Here is a 20,228-nt window from a genome sequence, read left to right as displayed (position 1 = left end):
CAGGCCAGGTGTGGGGGCAGGGGCCAGCCGTATCTTCACCCTCAAGCACACAGCCAGAGTGGGTCACTCTGATCTGCTTCAAGGTCTTGTCACCTGTTCCCAGGGAGGCCCTGGGCAAGCCCCTGCCCCTTCTGGGGTCTTAGTTTCCACCTCTGTAAAATGGGGACATGGCGGCCCCTTCCGGGGTCTTAGTTTCCACCTCTGTAAAATGGGGACATGGCGGCAGCTGCCCTGGTCCCCTGTGTGCACAGAGCTGCAGCTCAGCGATGGCACTCCCGGGACTGAGATGAAAGCGTCTCGCTCCAGGAAGGAAGCGCACAGCACATGGGCCAGGTCTCCTCACCCTCCCACCCCACCCCCTAAAGCCAGAGATACCAGGCCTCCTCAGTGGGGGCAGGGGGTGGGGGCGGGGAGGCAGGGGAGGAGTGGAATGAAAAAGCATTTAGGGGAAATTACTCTGTGTTTGGAATCCAGGATGGGGCCAGGGTACTGCAAGTGTTTAAGGACCCGCCATTTCCGTTTCCTGTCTCGTTTCAACTTCCCAACAGCTCTCCCAAGGCGCGTCTGGAGGTCGGAAGTCTGGAGTGTGTCTCACTGGGCTGAAGTCAAGGTCGTCCTCAAGGCAGCGTTCCTTCTGGAGGTTTTCTGGGAGACTCGACCTTGCCTTTTCCAGTTTCTAGAGGCCACAGGAGTCTTTAACTCGGGGCTCCTTCCTCCATCTTCAAAGCAAGCGGCTCCGGCTGAGTCCTTTGTCCAGTCTCCCTGGCTCTCTCCCTACCTTCCTCTCCCACAAGGAAGCATCTTGTGATCCTGGGTCCACCTGGATAATCCAGGCTACTCTCTCTCCCTGTTTGAAGGTCAGCTGATTGGCAAACTTAATTCCATCTGTTACCTTAATTAGCCTTTTTTGCCTTGCCACCTAATGCACTGGTTCTGGGGATTAGGACGTGCATGTCTTTGGGAGGGGATGTAATTCTGCTTCCCACACGACAGGACGCGTGCATGGATTTTATCCAGTGACGAACTACTCGTTAGGCCTGTAGTGGGTGCAGGGCATGTACTGGGAACAGCATTTGAAAAAGTCGTTCCTCTAGTTGGTCGTGAGAAGTACAAGGGAGAGAAACAAACGGGGTGGTGAATGAACTGGGCTGTGGAGGGAACAGGGCTGCCCCTGTAAGATGGCCAGGGAAAGCCTCCGTAAGAAGGTGACATGTGATTAAAGACTGGATGGAGGAGACTCCCCTGGTCCAGGGGCTGAGACTGTGCTCTCAAAGCAAGGGCACTGGGTTCGATTCCAGGTCAGGCAACTAGCTCTCCCATGCTGCAACTAAAAGATCCTGCGTGCTGCAACTAAGACCAGGGGCAGCCAACTAAATAATTAATAAGATTGGAAGGAGGGGATTAGGAACAAAGGCGGTAACCACAGAAAGGTTGGCTTGGTGACCAACATTGTCACCCGCCTCCCAAAGCGAACTTCTGTGCTGGAGGAGCCGCTCTCCCAGTGAGTGGGACCGAGCACCTGGGAACGTGGGACCCGGCCACCGTCCCAAGGAGAAGCCCGGATGGGGCGGCTGGGGGTACCCAGTGGTTGGGAAACGGTTTATGCCCGTTGCCCTGGTAACAAGGTGACGCAAATGGTGTGTTACTTTCCTAGCTGTAACAAACCACCCTGAACTTGGATGGCGGAAAACAATGGAATGGAATTCTCTCAGTGCAGGAGGCCAGAAGCCAGAAACCCCGGTGTCGGTGGTTTGGCTCCTTCTGGAGGGTCTGAGGCAGAAAGTGTGGCTGCCTCTCCCCTCGCCTCAGACACCCTTGGTGTCTGACATGTGGACTCATCACGCCATTCATTCACACTGCGCTCCTCCACATCCAGATTTCCTTCTTCTTCAGTCTTTGGACTTAGGGCCCACCCTCGCCCAGGACGACCCCATCTTGACTTGAACACTTCTGCAAAAACCCTGTCTCCAAATTAAGCGACATCTGAAGTTCCCAAAGGACATAAATTTGGGGGGTGTGGAGTGGCCCCTGTTGAGCCCAGCACAAGTGGCATATGCATTTCACACACGGGGCACACTCTTGTGCCCCCTTACGGCCTCTGAAAGCCAGAGCCCCCTGGCACGTTCCCTAAGCTGCTTCATAGTACACCGCTCCACCCCACCCCTACCAGTGGCACCCAGGGCTTGCTGGGGGACTGGGGTGTGTTGCTGTTTAATGAACACTTCTTTGCACTGGGCACGGTCTTAGGTGCTGGAAGTACGGCTGCAAACATTCCGTTTCCACAAAGCAAAAAAGAGTGTTGGGGGCCCCCCAGAGGGACGGGGAGGAACCAACTCTGCGGCTGGAGAGGGGCAGCCAGCAAGTTTGAGAGAGGAAGAGGAGTTAGGAGGGGCTTCCAGCAGCATTGAGGGATCAGCTCTGCCCTGGATAGGCTGAATCAGGTGAGGGCCGAGGAAGGACCTCCGGATACAGCAACTCCCGGGGCACTGGCGACCTGTCGGAGCACCCCAAAGCCAACAAACATCCATTCTAAAGAGGGGGTGCCTTGAGAAGCCTGGAACGGGGAGCTGCTCTGTGTGAGGGGGAGGGGGAAGTTTTCTCATGTCCTCTGATGAGACAAATGGATTTGCACTCTAACATGTAGGCTTCCCTGGTGGCTCAGTGGTAAAGAATCCACCTGCCAGGGCAGGAGATGTGGGTTTGATCCCTGGTCCAGGAAGATCCCCTGAAGGAAATGCCAACCCATTCCAGTATTCCTGCCTGGAGAATCCCATGGACAAAGGAGCCTGGCGGGCTACAGAGAGCCTGGGGTCACAGAGAGTCGGACGCGACCTAAGGGACTTGAGTGACACAATATTCTAACGTGGCGACAGCCCCGTGCCACCCAAGCCCAGGTCAGCAAAAGCATGACTCTCTCATCAGCTCTTAAACAACTTTATTAGAAGGCTGTTTTAAATGACAACTCCCAATTCTTTCTTAATTTGCTTTGTCACCAATTCCAGTTATAACTCTATTTATATATAACAGTAATTTTTGCATTGATCTTTGCATCCTATTTGAATTGTCCTTATCGGGCCATTCTGGTGAATGGAAGTATGGCCGTGCACTTGCACAGAGACCAGCATTATTGAGCAGGAGGAGCGGGTTGGGGGGTGGTGGCCAGGACAGAGGGAGCCCGCTTCACAGGGGATGGCGGGGGGAGCTGGTGGCCTTCTCCTCCGGCCCTCACCGCCAAACTCACAGTGATAGGTACCTCACTGCCCTATCCTTCAAAAAGGGGGGAAAATAAAGAAATCCCTCCCCAGTCCAAGAAACGATTTGGACTTCCATCTTCAATGGAGTGGGAGTTTCCCTCCCTCTTCCCGCCCCCTGATCAAACCCTCAACTCCTAAGGCTTCCTGGGTGCTGGCCCCCTCACCCCCCGATCTGCCAAGGGCCTGTCTCTCTGCGGTCAGGGCCTTTCTGCCTTCTTTGCCTTTTTTCTGTCACCAGTTCAGAGAGGAATTTCTTTGGACAGGCACGAGGGTCACGCTCACGGCCCCCTGGTCCCTCCCCCCACCCCACCTCACGGGGGCCGGGAAGGTACAATCCACCAGGAACATAAATATGAATAAAAAATGAACTTGAAAATGACAGGCTATTAATCAAACAAATCTATAAAAATAGTTAGGACGTAACTCTGTTCAAATAAATACAAAATAAATAGGCTCCAAGCAGTGTGACACATTGCATCAGCGGAATGTGAAGTGGTCCCACCTGGCCCCGTGGGGATCGGACGCAAGTCCCCAGGGGCATCAGAAACAGACTTAAATGAGGTCAGCCAAGCCGTCGGCTCTCTGTCTTCCTTCTGGAAGACCAGAACCTGCACGTTTGTTCAGCTTCTCTTTCTGAACAAAACCCTTCTTCCAATGATACATAATTATTAAGGCCTTGAACACCTTTTCCTTCTCTCGCCAGGGCATGCAGACGCAGGGCAGACATGGCCCTTCCTGCTTCGACACGATCCCCACTGCCCTCATGCCAGCGGGGCAGAGGGACTTGGTTCTGAGCTGGTGCCAGTCCTGACAGAGTCCGGGCCCAGCTCAGAGCCTCACGAGCCCCCCTCAGCGGCAGGGAGCAGAGGCTCTCTGGGGTCCAGGACCTGTGAAGCCATGCGCCAGGCAGCCTGGCCCCCATCATGCACACGTGCATCCAGGTGCCCACCTGCTGGGCAGCTTGGAAGCCCTCTTCCCTGCACCAGCCAGCCAGCGGCAGGGCGGCCAGTTGGGAATCTGGGCTCAGGTTTCAGGTACAACTACCCTTCCCCACTGACTGAGGGGAGAGAAGCAGTGTGGGGAGAGGGCTGGGGGCCCTCCTCCTACCATTGAAAACAGCAGCGAGGAAGGAAGCGAGGTGGGCCCCCCGGGGAAGACGCGCAGCAGGCCAGAAGATGGCCCACGCCAATGGTCCAGCTGCGAGGATGCGATGGGAGGATGAAGCCGGCCTCCCAGCCCTGCTCTTCCGCAGGCGCCCCTGGGCAGCGTTCAGCCCCCAAGCGCTCGGGCCCATGTCCTGCTGAGCCCTGGGCCCTGAGGAACACTCACAGGTCCTCCCTGGAATGGACACGCGGGTCGGCCGGGGTCAGCAGGACGCACCCGGTGGCCTGCCAGCTCTGTCCCCCCAACTTGCGGTCGCACCCCAGGGTTTTCACAGCTTGGCTTCAGTCAGCGTAGTGTTGGTACATTCACAGAATGAGATGGCTACACATCCCAGGGCTGGAAGCCCGGGATCAGGGAGTCTGCACAGGCGGCTGGCCCCCCGCCTGTCACCGCGACTGCACGCCCAGGGTGATCTTCAGGTTCTCGTACACCACGTAGCTGATGCTCACGGCCGGGATCACCTTCATGAAGTTGGGGGCCAGCCCCCGGTACAGGCCGAAGGCCCCCTCGGTCCGCAGAATCTGTTTGAAGAGGCTGCTCATGGTCACCTCGGGAGCACCCTCCATGGAGGCTGCAGTGAGAGACGCCACCTGTCAGGGGCCTTTCGCCGGCTCCTCCCTACATCCCAACCTGCCCCAGGGGAGATGGGGCCCTGGGGGCCGACTGGCCTTACCTTGGGCCTGCATCCGGGTCCTGACCAGGGCCAGTGGGTAGCTGGCCAGCTGGCCACAGGTGCTGGACATGGTGCCACAGGCCAGGAGCACAAACACACCAGGGTCTGCACTGTTCACTGCATAGCGCTGCAGCCAGGCATTCTTGAGTGTCTGCAAGGGTACAGGGGGGCGGGGGTGAGCTGAAGTGCCTGCAGGCCCCAGGAAGGAAAAGCCCGAGAGACAGTGAGAGACGGGGGGGTTGGGGGCAGATATCGGATCCACATAGGAGGCGCTGCCTGGTCACATGGATGGGATCCGCAAGGCCACAGTAACCCAACTCACTTGGCCTGGGCTGGCCCTGGGGGCTGGCTGCGCTCCTGAACGGCCTGCCCTTTGTTTCTGCTGTCACTGGGGATTCCCAGATAAGATGGGGTGGGGGGGTGAGGGGTGGCGGGAAGCAGGGGCAGCAACCCCTTCTTTTCCTCGGAGGGCTGGACCCCTGAGTTCTGGAGCCTGCAGGGGCCCAGGGAGCCCCCAGGGCATCGCGCTCTCCAGATCTGTCGGCCAAGCCCCTAGGGTACAGAACCTGGGGGCTGCCATGGGCAGGCAGTGTGACAGGAGACCCCTTGCAAGGGACAAAGGAATTTGGAAGGAGACAATGCGGGGAGGTGGCTGGGGAGGGATGACACATGGCCAGCAGGGGGTTTCTGAATCTCTCCTGCCGCTCAAGGGGCCTGAGTCCTCCAGAGGGCCTCACCTCGTAGACGGCCAAGTCTATGCCAGCGTAGGGGATGATGCCCAGCATGTTGGGGACGTAGCCTTTGTAGAAGGCGGCCATGCCCTCTCGGGCCAGGATCTTCCTGGCACAGTCCAACATGCCCGAGTACTGGCCTGTCTTGCGCAGGGCCATCCGGGTCTTCAGGACCTGCAGAGCCCAGGGCGGGTGATGGAAGCGTGAGCAGGGCCCAGTCCGCCGGCCCACCCCAACACGGGCTGCCCGCCCCGGCACTGACATGGCCCTCACCTCCATCGGGTAGATACTACTCTGGGCGATGGCCCCTGCCAAGGACCCTGCCACGAGCCTCTCGTGAATCCTCAGAGTCTCCTGGTCACTCCCAATGAGACGTTTGATCTGGAATAAGGAGCCAACAAACTGAAACCCCTCTGCTGGAGACCGGCACACCTGTTGCCGCCCCGCCCGTCCTCCCGGAGCCGATCAGGTTTAACCGAGACCTGGTGTCCCTGGGACTTTCGATGCTGCCCAGAGAAGGCAGGCACTGGCCCCCAGTGGAACAGGCTAGTGGGGCAGTGCAGGGGTCAGACCCAGGCCTCTCCACCCCCCACCTGGCCTGGCTGTCCCTCAGGTTCAAGGCCTGGCTCCGGGTTCCAGGGGATCAGCAGGGCAGGGACCTTGTCCCAGGGGGTGCTCAGGATGCAGCTGCCGAGGTGCGACTCTTCCTGGAGAGCCAGGTCCTCACCTGCTCGTAGGCCATGAATTTGATGGCCGACTCAGGGGCGATTTTGAGGACGTTGATGCCATTGCCCCGCCAGAGTGATCGGGCCCCTCCTTCTCGAATCATCTGCGTGAACCCACCCACGATGCACATGTTGTTGCTGCGGGAGGCGTGGACCTGGGGGGAAGGACAAGAGGTCGGGAGCAGCCACAGCGAGCCGCCGTCGTCTGACCTTTACCAAGGTGGGAGGTCGGCAGGCACGGCTCTGCCCTCCAGTGCCTGAGACCGACTCAGCACCCTGAGGGTCAAATGTGGCTGTGCACCCAACGTTTATGTGCCAACACCGTGCTAAACACCTCTTACACCTCCATGAGGACTACTTAAAAAAAAAAATTGAACTTTTTATTACGGAAAAACTTTCAAGCATACATAAAAGTACAGAGGAGCTTCCAGGAACCCATAATAAGGTTCAACCATCATCAGACCAGCCAATCTACGTGCCCCCTACCCATGACCCCTCTCCTACTCCCATTAATTGAACGCATTCCCAGCCTTAGTCATTTCATCCAAGGACAGCCTTTCATCTCTACAGCATTCCTGGGGATTTGGGGAAGAAAAACAAACTGACAATGCAACTGGTTCGAGCCTCTTAGTTTCCAGAGGAATAGAAGTCCTGGGAGTGAAGGGAAGTGCTCATGGTCACTCAGATGGGAGGGTGGGACCCCGGATCGGGTCCCAGGCCCAGAGCTCCTCTGCCCAAACCACTCCATCTCTCTGATTTGGCACCTTCTTCTGTCCATAGGCCTTGAACCAAGGCAGGGAAAGGAGGGCAGGGAAAGGCTGACACCTTTTCTGAGCAGGGTTCCTGGCATTAAAAAATGCCAGAACACCAGTCAGGGAACAAGGGGGTGACTGGCCACTGTTCAGATGACACTGAAGTCCAATGGTGTGTCCTCAGGCAGGTCGATTTCACAACCCTGCCCCTGACGTGCGTTCGGCTTATCTCTGCCCTGTGGACTTGGAATCAGGCACTCGGCCAGGGGATAGTGTCTGGGCCAGGTGCAAGGAGCAGCTTGCACAGCTCCCCATGCAGTGGTCTACATAAGATGTACGTAAGGCGACAGGTTACTGCCACACCCCAGTTCTCACCGGGGTCAGCTGCCCACATTACAGCCCTGTAATGTGACTCCTGGCTTAAGAGCCTCAGATAAAATTAGATCAGCAATGCGCAAAAGGTCACCTAGGCCAGGATCTAATGTCACCCTGGTCTGAGCAGTAACTCCAATCTGACTTAAGAAAGGTATGGGCCCAGAGTAGGGCCCCAGACAAGGGCAGGGAAGCCACCGACCAAAGAACCCAAGGAGAAAACAGGCGGCTCAGGGCCCGTCTTCCTGCGCACATACCTGCATGAGCACCTTGAGTCTGTCCAGGGGGGCCGTGCAGGTTCTCGATACAGCCCCCGCCCCACCGCCGGCCACCAGGTGCCTCCACCACATCCCCGTCTGCCTCTCCTCCACCGTGAACTCATCGGGGACTGTCAGATTCTCACCCACATCAAAGATCTGTGAGGAACGCCAACACCGATAAATCAAGCAGGCTCCCCAAGCTTCTGGCTGAACTACCGGCCGCCAGCTAGGTCTACTGCCTCCACTGTCTAAAATGCAACCACCGCCGTCTGCACACCCCACCCCACCCCCACTCTGGAGTGGCAAAGCTCTGAGCCGTCTGTGGCCTTGAAGAGAGAGGCCGAGGTTAGGGTCTGAAAGCAGAGCTGGAAAAATGCGGGTACAAAACCAGGAGGACAGCCTGTCCAGATGCCACCAGGGGCTCCTGCAAGAACAGCTTACAAAGGCATTTCAGCTGAGGATTGCCAGGCTGGCTGTGCTCAAAGGATCAAGTCAGGGGTAAAAATTCTTCTGAAACACGATGTGTAACCGGGGTAAAAATTCTTCTGAAACCCGAAGAGTAACCGGATCGCGCCGGCAGAGAGTTATGCAAGGCTTCTGCAAACACGAGAGGGCTGTGCTGCATGAGAGGCGCCCTCTCCCCTGGGGTAGCTGGCAGAGCCAGCTCTGCTCCAAGCCCAGGGGGCACAGGCCCAGCCTGGGGGGCAGCCGGCTCCTACCCATGGGGTGTCTGCTTAATTTCACCCCACAAAGATGCCAGGCGTCCCCTGAGGGCACTGAGGGAGACGGAGGAGGAGGGGCGCCTGTGGCCTCCCCTCTTAGAGCTGGTGGCCTGGGATGGTGCTAAGACTCCAACCAGAGGGCACTCAGCAAGGAGCAGCAGAAAGGGATGCTTGTGCATGGAGGGGGCACGTGGGCAGGGGGTCAACGGGGCCACCACCACGGAGGGTGCTGTGTGCTTCTGATCAGAGGTGAAAGAGCTGTATGTGTGTGGCAGTGGGGAGGCACTGTTTTGCCACAGAGGGAAATGACATAAAAACTGGGGTGGGGGAGGGGGGAGACTTAACAGCTCGGCTATTTGATCTTTATTGGGCAGCTCCCACTGCCTCCCAGGAGGCTCTGCGAAAACCAGAGGGCTCAGCGAGAGGGGTGGACCCTGAAGACTGGGCAGCAACGGGGGTGACAGGAGGGTACCCTTTCTGGCAGAGGGAATCCGTGTTTGGGGAATGGGCGGGGCCGTTTAGGTTGGCTGGCACGTGGGAGACGGAGGGAGCACCTGGAGGGCTGGCAGAGGAGTGAACAGCCCTGCTGCGGAAGAGGCGGCAGGCCGGGAACCCCCAGCAGGATGGGGGCTGATGCTGGGCGGACGGACTCACCGTGGAGTGCTTCCAGTAGAGGATGATCTCAGGGATGTTCTCCACAGGGTGCAGGAGGTGATAGTCTCGCCACTCGTTCCAGTCGATGGTCATCGTGCCATTTTTGTCCATGCTGTAAGACACATGCCCGGTCACCCACGTGGACGCAGGCCCCATCTGTCAGCCACAACCCACCCCCACCGACCTCCAGGGGAGCCGAGGGCAGGCGCGTGGCCACCAGGAGACCACGGAAGGTGCCCCTGCCCTGGAGGAGAAGGGGCCAGGTGGCTCCACACCCCACTTGGCACAGACATGGGGATGTAATGGCCCACGAGCACCCCGATCTGATCAGGCACAGAAGTTAAGGAGGCAGGAAGAGGTCCCCAGGGTGACACGGATACTTACTAGGTGACAGGGCCCCAGAAGTGGCCCGTTCGTATTCTGACAGACAGACAAAAGGAGGATGCAGAGGAGAGAGGAAAAACAACACCAATAAGTGCTCTGAGCGGAGGTTAGTGAGGCAAGCACACGGCACAGCATGGCGTGAGGAGGCGCTCGGGAGGTGAGGGGAGCGAGGGCCAGGGGCCGCCATCCCTACCTGCCTGCCAGCTGGCTTTGGGCCCCCCAGGACTTAAGGAGGGTGGGGATGACAGGAAGCGACTGCGGGGGCTGCTCTGGTGGGAGTTCCCAGCCCAAGGATCACCATTTGCCTGGGGCTGACTTTCGGGGCAGTGCATCTGAGCTTGAAGTTAAGAGGAAGTTCCCCTCACTGGAGGGCGGCCCTGTGAGCCCTGCCCCTCCCTGCACGACCAGGCAGAGAAGAGTATTCCTTGCTCGCCTTCCACCTACTGAAATCTCCCCACTAGTCTTTTCTCTTCGAGAGTGGCTGGCGTTGGGCACCCTGCCCGGGGATTTGTGATTCTTCCACTGGGAGCTGACCTGGACCCTGGGGAGTGGCTAGTCTCTGGGAGGGGTTACTTATTCATCCCTTCCAACCACCAGGAGCCAAAGTTCATGGAAACAGGGTTAATACAATGAATGGCACTGTGGAGCAAGTCCAAGAATCTTTCTTTCGTCACATTTTTGTTAAAGCAAACCAAGGGACTGGTTACGCACGCACTCACCTCTTGAGGATTTTTTCTGCCTGCTGCTCAGATATCTTGACCCCCAGGTCCCGCAGGGACTGCATGATCTCCTGGGCGTCGATCCGCCCTGGAACAACAAAGGCCATGAACCTGGGGCCAGCCTGGTGCAGAGACCCAGGACTGCCGGGCAGCTGCTGGCCCCGGGACAATGCTCACCATCATTCTTTTTGTCCAAACTCTTGAACACCAGCCTCAGTTTCTTCTCGTGATCTTGGAGATAGTGGACGAACTCTTCGAAGTCTAGCTGCCCATCCAGGTCTTTGTCGCCAGCTTGTACGATTTTCTAGAAAAGAAAAGAAAAGAAAGGTTTCATCCCTGGGCTCAAACACCAGCTTCTCCCGCCTGTGGTGCCCCGTCCTTGGGAAAACAATGGCTCATCCATGAGGTGGCCCAGTGACCCGAGACACTTGCCCTCCTCCACTCCCAGTGTCACCGCCTGGATGCCCGAGGGCCGGCCATGCTTCCCTCGCAATCGACAAGGGAAAAAAACCAGTCCCCGAGAGAAGCCCTTCAGACAGAGGCCGACAGTGGTGGGCTTGAGCCTTTCTGGTTTCACCAGGTTAGCTGCTCGGCTCCCTGCGGCACTGTCCCTGGGGTCAGGGCTCAGCCCCACATGCCCTCTGCCCACATGCAGGGTGGCCCTGGAGCTCCAGATTTCAGCAGAAACTCTGCAGCTGGAGCTTTTATCCTTAAAAGTGGCACTGGCCCAAGAACAGTTGGGGGCGACCCGGGTAAAGGTACAGGGCAGAGCTGGCCCCTGCCAATGCCTGCTTGGTGGAGACGCCGTCAGAGAGAACTGTGGAGGCTGGGGAAGTGCTACGACCCACAGGAACTATTTTTGGGCCTGAGCTCGAAGGCGCTGACTGTCTCAGATCTCGGGGGAGCCAGATGCTGTAACCAACCTCAGCTTCCTTATTAACCAGGACCTGGAAAGCAGGGCAGCTTGACTCAGGAATAGTTCGGTAACCCAAGGGGCCTTTAAGAGACCCCTTCCTTGGCAGTGAGGGTCCAGAAATCTCCACCTGCGCTTAGAGATGAGCTTGGTTCAAGCACTGCAGCCCGTTCTGGATGCTCAGCAACTGGAAGTTCTCCACAAAAGCACAAGCACTTGGCTTGTGCCCCAGGTCCTGCTAAATGCTTTACCTTGAGTAGCCCGGTGAATCCTTGCAAATAGCTCTAAGAGGTGGGGGTCTAGCATTCCCCTCACTTTTCAGAGTCAGAGTCAGAACAGAAGTTCTGAGGGCTAAGTAATTTACCCAAGGTCATGCAGCTAGGGAAGTGGTAGGCGGCATTCAAGCCAGGCCTGCTGGATTCCAGTCACCTCCCCATTGGGAGAGCCTGCTGCCATTGTAAAGGTTAATCTCAAGAAGGTGGGGAACATACATGAATCACTCCAACCCAGCAACACCCCAAAACTAGGACCGAAAAATCTCCTAAGGAAAATGGCTATAGTCTCCTCGTGTTGCCCAGTTCTCTCAGTAAGAAATAACATCCTCTATCCACAAACCACTGTGGGTTTCCAAGTCTTCTGAGCTAGTGGATTTGGAAATTGATGGATCATTGGCTAGCTGGTCCTCTCCAGATACTGTGTCACTTAACATGATCCAAAGACCAGCTCGGGGGTGTGACTGGAATGTGAGACAGACGCTGGTACATGTTCTACCAACTCTCTGGACTCGGGTTAACTTCCTGCAGGCATTTCTGCTCTCCACCAAGAATGACAGAGATTACGTACAGGTAATCATCCTAGCTTATGAGAGGAGCGGAAGTAGAACCTGCATGTCATTTAGGGAGGAGGCGAATGTGAGGAACGAAGCTCGCTGGAATCTGCGTTGCTCTGGCACCAATGTGATCCATGTGCCTTGTTGGGTGGGTGCCGGGGTACAGACAACCCAAGGACATGTTCATGCGGCTGGTTTCAAACAGTCTAAACCCTCGCTTCTACCCTAGTCTGGTCTCCTTCCTAGGATAAGCACGTCATCACCCCCTGCACACTCTCTGACCTCCACTGCCACCACGAGAACCGGGGGACAGCGAGGGGTCTGATGACCGGCGAAGCTGGGGTGTCCCTGTAGGAGGAGGCGACCCTCTCAGACGCTGTAGCTGTTTCCCCATATTTAAAATGGTAATAATCTCTGCTGCCTCTGGCTCCAAAGAGACCCCTAGGAAGGTCCCCTCACCCCTGCCTGTTGTTCTGTTTCACCCAGAGCACAGTCCTGTCACCTCCAGCCTCTGCAGCCACAGTTCCAACTCCTGTGCCTCCAATGAGGGGCCTCTGCCCTCCCCCTCTCTGCCCCCCAGCTCAGAGAAAGACCCCCGCAGCAGCTAGACCGTGCCCCCACTTTCTGGCCCTGCACTGCCCTGCACCCACTCTCCGCAAGAAAATTCCTTTCCCTCTTCCACAAGTGCCTCCCCTATAATTCCAGCCTCCCTTGGAAGTCACATGAGAGCCAGTCTCTCCCGTGACGCAGCCCTGTAGCCGGCTACAGCCACGCGCCTGCTGGGGAAAAACTGGCATGGCTGGAAATCAAGCGAGTCGGAGGCATGGGACCCTCTACCAGCTCGGGCCTTCGCTGAGTCAACGCTGATGAAATGCCTGCCTGCCTGCCTGCCTTCTGCATCCCAGTACAGACCTGCTTCCACTGGCGGTAGGTGGAGAACTCCTGGGAGGGGATAAAGACGCTGAGTTTGAAGATGGACTTCAGCTCGGCAGGAAGCCCCTTGGACTCGAAGTACTGGAATTCGGTCTGGGCCTCCCCGATGAGGGGCACATAGAGGCACAGGCAGAGCATGCTGGCGGGAGCTGCTTCAGGCGGCGTGGACGCCGGGAATGCTGCCTGGCCCGGCACACTTGCACAAGATATGCTGGGGCACAGCTGTCATTGGCTGCCTCAGCCCTGCCCTTTGGCTTAATTGAAAAAAAAAAGTCTGCTCACTGTACTTCCAGCCAACAGCCAATGAGCACACAGCCCCGCGAGGAGGCGGGCACTGCCCCAGTGCCAGGGGATGAAGATCAGGACTGACGTCACCCGCTCCCCGGTTAACCCTTCCGAGACAGGCAGCGCATTTGGCCCTGCCCCCCAAACAAACCTTCACCCACCAGCTGCCAACCCCTCCAAACAAACAAACTGGCTCTGGCCTGTTTTTTTCCACAAGGTCCCCAAACGCGTCACACAATACCGTAGTTTCTCCCCTTAGTAAATCATTTCCAGCAGAAAAATTAGTGGAGGCAGAGATCAAATCAGGGCTCACTGAATGGGTTCAGTTTAGCTGTGAGGGCAGAAAGTCAGGGGTGGTAGGGAGATGCTGGGAGGGGTCCCATGGGATTGTAGGGGGGCTCATTCATCTGTCCTGGAGCTGCTCCTGAGCTGGCTGGCTCCAGGGACCTTTCTTTCCCAGGCCACCTTGCACATGAGCACCCCTTCTGCAGGTTTGGCCTGGAGACCCCACCAAGTGTGGAGAGGCTGACGTGGTGATGGTGGGGGTGGGCAGGAAGAGGACATCCTAGGCTAAGGTCACTGTGCTGGGGGGACGCCTTAGCAGCACCAATCTAGGGTCAGCCTGAGCCTCACTCAGGACCCACAGAAGTAGTTTTCAGAGTCCACGTTCACTCAGAACACTCCAAAGTTCAGTGGATTGGAGCTTTTCAGCTTAGAACCATGCTGCTCAATACAGAAATTTTTCATTTTTATTTTCATTAATTTATTGCATTGCGACATGTGGGGATCTTAAGTTACCCAATCAGGGATGGAACCCTTGTCTCCAATGCAGGGGGTCTTAACCACTGGACCACCAAGGAAGTCCTCAATTTTAAATAAATCAAAATGAAATGAAATTAAAAATTCACTTCCTTCTGCATGGGTTGCATAGCTTGACAGTCACAAGTATTCACTGAGCGTTTCCATCACCACAGAAAGTTCCACTGAACAACACTGCCCTAGAACATCCCTTTTAGGTGAGGATGAGAAAAAAAAAAATCTCAGGTCCTGGAGAGTCAAGATCTGATCTTTATTTAAGGGCCACCCCGCCACCTCCACCTCATCCCTTCGCACTGAAGTTGTCAGATTCATGCTGCAGAGGAAGAGCCCACGTCACAAAGATGAAAAAGGAACCCGTCTCTCCTGTTCCATCCACAGTGCGCCACTTCCTAATATAGACAAAACCTCACTACTGGGATGGGTTAAAAACGGATTTTTAGCATTTGTTGATCCACAAAAGTGAAAGGAACTTCTTAAATTCACTAAAAAGCTTTTTGTTAAGAACTTGAAAAAGGTTCTGAAAACAAGATGCTGATGCTCATGTACATCAGTATAAAACAGATTTTAGGAACTTATATTATGGGGTTGGCCAAAAAGTTCGTTTGGCTTTCCTGTGAGAGGCTACAGCAAAACCCGAAAGAACTTCTTGGCTAACCCCATGTTTCAGCGCTTCTAAAGAGATCTCAGGGTAAGTCTGTAAAAACAGGCCTTGGGCTGTTTTATCCATTCACTTGGGTGGATCCAATGGTGTACTCAGAGGCAGCTCAGGATTATTTGGGCAAATGCCTCCTCAGCCTCCACCTAAATCCAAGTCACTCAGTTGTCTGTTAAGCCACCCAATCCAGAATGTTCTACTTTAGGGGTATTTTAACACACATCTTATCTCTACTGTTGGGGTCCCCGAAGGCAGGGCCATTGTACCTCCTTGTCTGGAATGAGCCCTTGCCTTGATCACGGAAGGTGCCTGATAGAAGCAGTTTCTGAATGAATGAATCATCCTTGGCAGGGCTCTAAGACCCCAAGTAACAAACATGACTGTTCTCAATGAAGACCTTAGGTTTGGTTTCCCAAGTGTCTGCAGATAAAGAGTCCTCAGGGCATTTTGCCTACCTCAACAAGGTACTGTATTATTACTTTTAGTTTAAAGGAAGTTCACATTTATAAGTAAAAAAGCTGAACTTTAACTGCTGATCTTCCTTTTCAAAATTATTCATGTGTGCTTCTGAAATGAAAACAAATTACACAGATCTGTTGAAGTGTCTCATTTCAATGATGACTGTAATCCTTCCAATACAAAATGGCAAATATTTTGACTGAACGAATAAGTTGTTAAATTAGAGATGTTCATTTTTTACTAAACTGTTTTTCAAATAATGGTGGTAAACATAACTGTACCACTGAGGGCTTTTTTTGTTTTGTTTTGGTACCACTGAGTTTTATGACATATTTACAAGCCTGAAAAGAGATTTGAAAACAAAGTCATATGAAAGTGAAATCAATATTTAACATATAAGGAATGATCTATATGTAACCTTGTTGTATATTTTCCAAATCTCCTGTAAATGTGTTATCATATTTTCATCAAACAAGGGCAACTATCTTCTACAATAAACAGAATGGAATCTTCCTGATCATAACAGAACTCATCATCCTACAGACCAATGGTACCACCAGGGTCAGAAATGTTCTCTGAAAAGTTCTACATGTGCTTGTCAAGATGTGATCTTAACAACGCTTATATTAATTCTATTCCAATGTTATTCTTAAAAAAGAGCTCCAACGTATTTCTGTTTTGCAACCGTGTTCACATCCAACAGAATGTCTTCACTGGACAAACGTACACTGGCATTTGGTTGTTTATTTAAACCATCCACCCTCCCTGAGTTGCACAGGTCATGCAGAGTTCTTCTGTCACACAGAAATGGCAACTTCCTAGTTGAGACCTCCAGGCACCTGGAGGTCCAAGGCAAATGTTCTTTTCCTGGAATGACAGACACTGGGCCCCAGAGGGGCCCTGAGGTGACCTCTTAATCTCTGACAAGAAGAATCAGACCAGGAGAGGCCACCTGGTTTGCTCAGGCCCCAGAGCCAGCTGGCGGCGGGGCTGAGGCTCACCTGGGGCCTGGCTCTTGTTACAACAGCCATGTAAATCAGCACCCAAGCCTGACACTGCCATAAAGAGATTTTAGAATTCGGTTTCAAAAGAACACTTCCTCAGCCTGACCCTGAGCATTACAATGAGCAGGACCTCACATGGGAGGTGGCAGGTGTCGGGGAGCAATTTTAGACTTAGCTTAAACAGACAAAAAAAAAAGCCACAAGAAACTCTACCTGTTACAGTGCTGAACACATACATGGGAAATACAAATAAGGAAGAATAAAGCAGGGCTCAGGACGCGCCTGGCGGCTTGGTGGTTAGGACTCTGCTTCCACTGCGGGGGGCACGGGTTCAATCCCTGGTTGGGGCACTAACATCCCACATGTCACACGAGAGTGAAAGCGTAGTTGCTCGGTTGTGTCCGATTCTTTGTAACCCCATGGACTGCAGCCTGCGGTTTTGTCCTTTGTCCATGGGATTCTCCAGGCAAGAACCCTGGAGTGGGTTGCCATTCAGTTCTCCAGGGGATCTTCCCAGCCCAGGGACTGAACACGGGTCTCCTGCATTTCAGGCAGATTCTTTACCATCTGAGCCTCCACAGAAACCCACATGTCACGTGGCATGGCCAAAAAAAAAAAGGTTCATAAAGTAGGATGTTTGACACCAGTTCAGTTCCTGATGTTTGACACCAGCCCCAGGTGTTTCTGGATCCTTGAGTATAATGCACTCTTCCCTCTCCTGCCATCTATATGTCTTCTCCGCTCTCTTTACCTGTTCTAATTTTGTGACCCAGATCCACTTTTGTCTCCTTTCTTCCAAAGTCCACTCCTCTAACAACTAGTCCTGGGAAATGACAACAGTCACTCCTGATTCCTGAGAATTCAGTGGTATTCCATTTCCCTTAATCCGCAGTTCCTCTCACCGAGCATTTTCTCACCTTCAGACCTGCCAACGTGCCGACCCCACAGGCTTTCCTTGTTCTACTACTGTTTCATTCCAGAGAAACAGGTGCTTCCCACAAGAGCTGGAATACCGTGAGTAAGAACAGGGCAAGTAGAGTATCTATGGGAGTGTGGCATTAGCTCATAAAAGATTTCCGCCGCCCCACTCCGATGACTCAGACCAAGCCCAAAATATTAATATGCGAAGGAGCCTTGCCAGCATCCGGCTACTCTAGCCCCGCCCACCCGTAAGGCTCTCAGAGCCTCATTTGCTGCTGCGGTCGCAGTGTCATTTGATGATCAGGTTGCCATGACAGCCCAGTGGAGCCGGTTTCCACTGGAGCTGCACTTGGCAATTAGACACACAATGAGCAAAAATTCTCTTGAGCTTCTGAGGAGATGGCCCCTCAGGATTTGAAAGCTTGAATGCAGCTTGGGGTACCTCCCACTCCAGACTAAAGGCTTGCTTCTTCAACTGCAGATCAACTGGAAGACAAAGATAAAGGGTGGAAACTGGAACAGTTCCTAGAATAAAAACTTGCAGGAACCTGACTCACTAGCAGACATATTTAAAAGAGGGAAGTGAGAATTAAACAGAGAAGCAATGCTGGGAAACTGAGAAGCCTGAGAACCAAAGTGAATGTCTCCACCAGGTTTCCATGCAGTTGCGGCAGCCTCTGCCTGAGAGAAATGGCAGAAAAACAGCGAGCCAGGCCCCACCGGCCAATGATCACAACCCCTAACCCTCTACCTTCAAGAGCAGCTGCGCTGGAAGAGGACACACTGCTGAACCGCTATTCCAGTTCTTAGTTATCTGCCTTTAAAGGGTCCACACTGCCCAGCTGTGCTTTCCTGCTTGCTTCAAATCAAACCGGCTGATCCACCTCCCTCTTGGGGCTCCCCCGAGCCCCAGCCAGCTGATTCATGTCCCTTTTGGGGAGAAGTGCCAGTGAGAGGTGTGGGTCTTACATTCCAGCCCGCCTTGCTCCCAATTCTGTAGGTCAGTAAAGAAGCTGTTCAGAACAGAGTTCTAATGCCAGCCAGCCCAGGCAGAGGGGGGAGGATTGGCAAAGGGTGCCAGTTATGAGTCTGGGAAATGGAGCAGTTAATTATTAAAGTAAAAAGTAGGTGAATTTAAAAAGGAGCCAGCCAATCCCATAATCCCTTGACTGTAGGCAAGCAGGTCTGGAGATAAAAGTTCCTTCCAACAGATAACCCTGCAGCCATTTCCAGGTGCCTCTAAAATGATTGAAAGGTAGACAGCGACACCTGTCATGCCTCAGGCACAGTACAGACGCTCAGACCCCCGCTGCCAGTGGTTGAACACAGACTAAAGATTTTTCTCATTGCTTAACCTACAACCACGGCAAAAGTTGTGTCATCAAAAGTCCCTCCCGGGACTTCCCTGATGGTCCAGGGGCTAAGACTTCATATTCCCAATGTAGGAGGCCTGGGTTTGATCCCTGGTCAGGGAACTAGATCCCACATACCTCAACTGAAGATACTGCATGCCGCACCTAAGCCCCAGGGCAGGCAAAGAAATAAATTTTTTTTTAAAAAAAGGTCCCTCCCACTGAGCAAAGAAGACGTGAACATCTGTTTCATAAACGCAGCAGTTCAACCCAGCAGAGCCTTTTCTGGACTCTGCAGTGTGCAGCACATAGGGCAGACTCTCCTTCCTTTTTCCAGTTGATTTTTACCTTGAGAAAGGAGAAAAAATTCAGAGTAACCAAGGCTTGGGAGGTGAACACGGTATTGCTACCTCGGGAAGGAGAAATCCAGCCAAGCAGCCTTTCGGTTCTAATCCTGAACAGAACCGGAGTAGTCCCCGTGGCTTTCTTAAGGGAAGGCGAGGCAGTAGAGGGCAAAGTTCCAGGTAGACTAGAGTGAAATCTCACCCCTGCCCTTCCTTTATTGTTTAATCCTGGGAAAATTACTTTCTCTGAAATCCTGGGAAAATACCTTTCTCCACCTCAGTTTCCTCATCTGTGAAATGGGGATGCTAACCACTTACCCTGGCTCTTGAGGGGATCAGATGACATAACCCATACTCACGGCATGAGATGGATGGAAGACCCCCGCACTCAGCAGACCTTAGGACTCCAGAGGACTACCGGCCTCTGCGCCCTGAGCCTCCAGCCTCAATTCTGCCCCCCTGCTCCCCTCCTCCCCAGTGGAACGGTAAGAGGGGTCCTTTGCCCACCAAGGCAGAGGGTGTGACCTTTGGGATGCAGGACAGGCTGGTCCTCCCTAGTTCCCAGCACCTGGGTTCACCTTCGAAGGTTCGCTCTGTGGCCCGCTTGAAGTCCGTCCTCCCTGAGCTGTTTAAAATGCTAATACCTAAGACACCCTGTAACTGTCCCTTCCTTTCAAATGGCTTTCTGGGGCCACAGTGATACATCCTAGGGTTTATCTCCCATTGCATTCCACCTTCCTTCCTCAAATGGCCACTGAAGTGGTCACATAAGGTAATCAAGCTGGTGCAGCAGCCACAGGAAAACTGGACTAAAGTTGGGCTTCTTTACTGTCTAACACTTCTCCCCAGGCCCCTGGTACCACATGAATTCATTCATAAGTTTTCTCTTCCTCCCCCACTCTCCAGCTTTCTCCAGGTCAGCCCCTCACCTAGGAGGTCCTCTCGACATTGCCATTACCTTAGGAAATTGCTCTGCAGGTCCGACCACCAGCAAGATGGTGGGTCTCTTTTCCGTGGCCTCAGCCCTTCCGTCCTGCTTCCCCAAAAAGCTTGGCATCTGGTCTCTCCGAGCCGCGGCCGGGGTGCCTCTCACTTCATTCCCGCTGCCCTCTCTGGAGCCTTGGCACCCGGCCCTGGGGAAAAAGCTAGACAGAAAATGCCACAGCATCTGAAACATTCCGGCTTACTCCCCACGTTGCCGCCAGTGACCGCTCACTTTTGAGGGCTGTGATCACAACACCGAAGGTCTCTGGCTACACAGCTGCTTGGATGACTAGCCTGAGAAGTTGGGAGGGCTGGCAGCT

General features: G+C 54.2%; 1 protein-coding gene across 7 annotated transcripts in view; it reads right to left on the bottom strand.

The window, feature by feature from the left end:
• Positions 1–2,918: 2,918 nt before the first annotated feature.
• The window catches only part of SLC25A25 (solute carrier family 25 member 25), a 40,281-nt gene continuing 22,971 nt past the window's right edge, over positions 2,919–20,228 (bottom strand). For 2 of the 7 annotated variants that reach the window (XM_061433632.1, XM_061433625.1), the window contains exons 2-11: positions 10,588–10,714; positions 10,411–10,498; positions 9,692–9,727; positions 9,308–9,419; positions 7,929–8,087; positions 6,550–6,702; positions 6,096–6,203; positions 5,829–5,996; positions 5,092–5,242; positions 2,919–4,989 (exon numbers count right to left, since the gene is read on the bottom strand). In XM_061433632.1, coding sequence (XP_061289616.1) covers positions 4,805–4,989; positions 5,092–5,242; positions 5,829–5,996; positions 6,096–6,203; positions 6,550–6,702; positions 7,929–8,087; positions 9,308–9,419; positions 9,692–9,727; positions 10,411–10,498; positions 10,588–10,714 — 1,287 coding nt within the window. In that variant the 3' untranslated portion in view covers positions 2,919–4,804. Of the gene's footprint in view, positions 4,990–5,091; positions 5,243–5,828; positions 5,997–6,095; positions 6,204–6,549; positions 6,703–7,928; positions 8,088–9,307; positions 9,420–9,691; positions 9,728–10,410; positions 10,499–10,587; positions 10,715–13,064; positions 14,762–19,882; positions 20,203–20,228 lie in introns of those variants that run through there. The other 5 variants (XM_061433628.1, XM_061433630.1, XM_061433629.1 and 2 more) reach the window with 5 other exon arrangements.

This window comes from Bos javanicus, chromosome 11 (assembly GCF_032452875.1).
Source record: "Bos javanicus breed banteng chromosome 11, ARS-OSU_banteng_1.0, whole genome shotgun sequence".
Classification (NCBI taxonomy): domain Eukaryota; kingdom Metazoa; phylum Chordata; class Mammalia; order Artiodactyla; family Bovidae; genus Bos; species Bos javanicus.
Note: the sequence above shows the minus strand (reverse complement) of the source record. Positions and strands in the feature narration are given on the sequence as shown.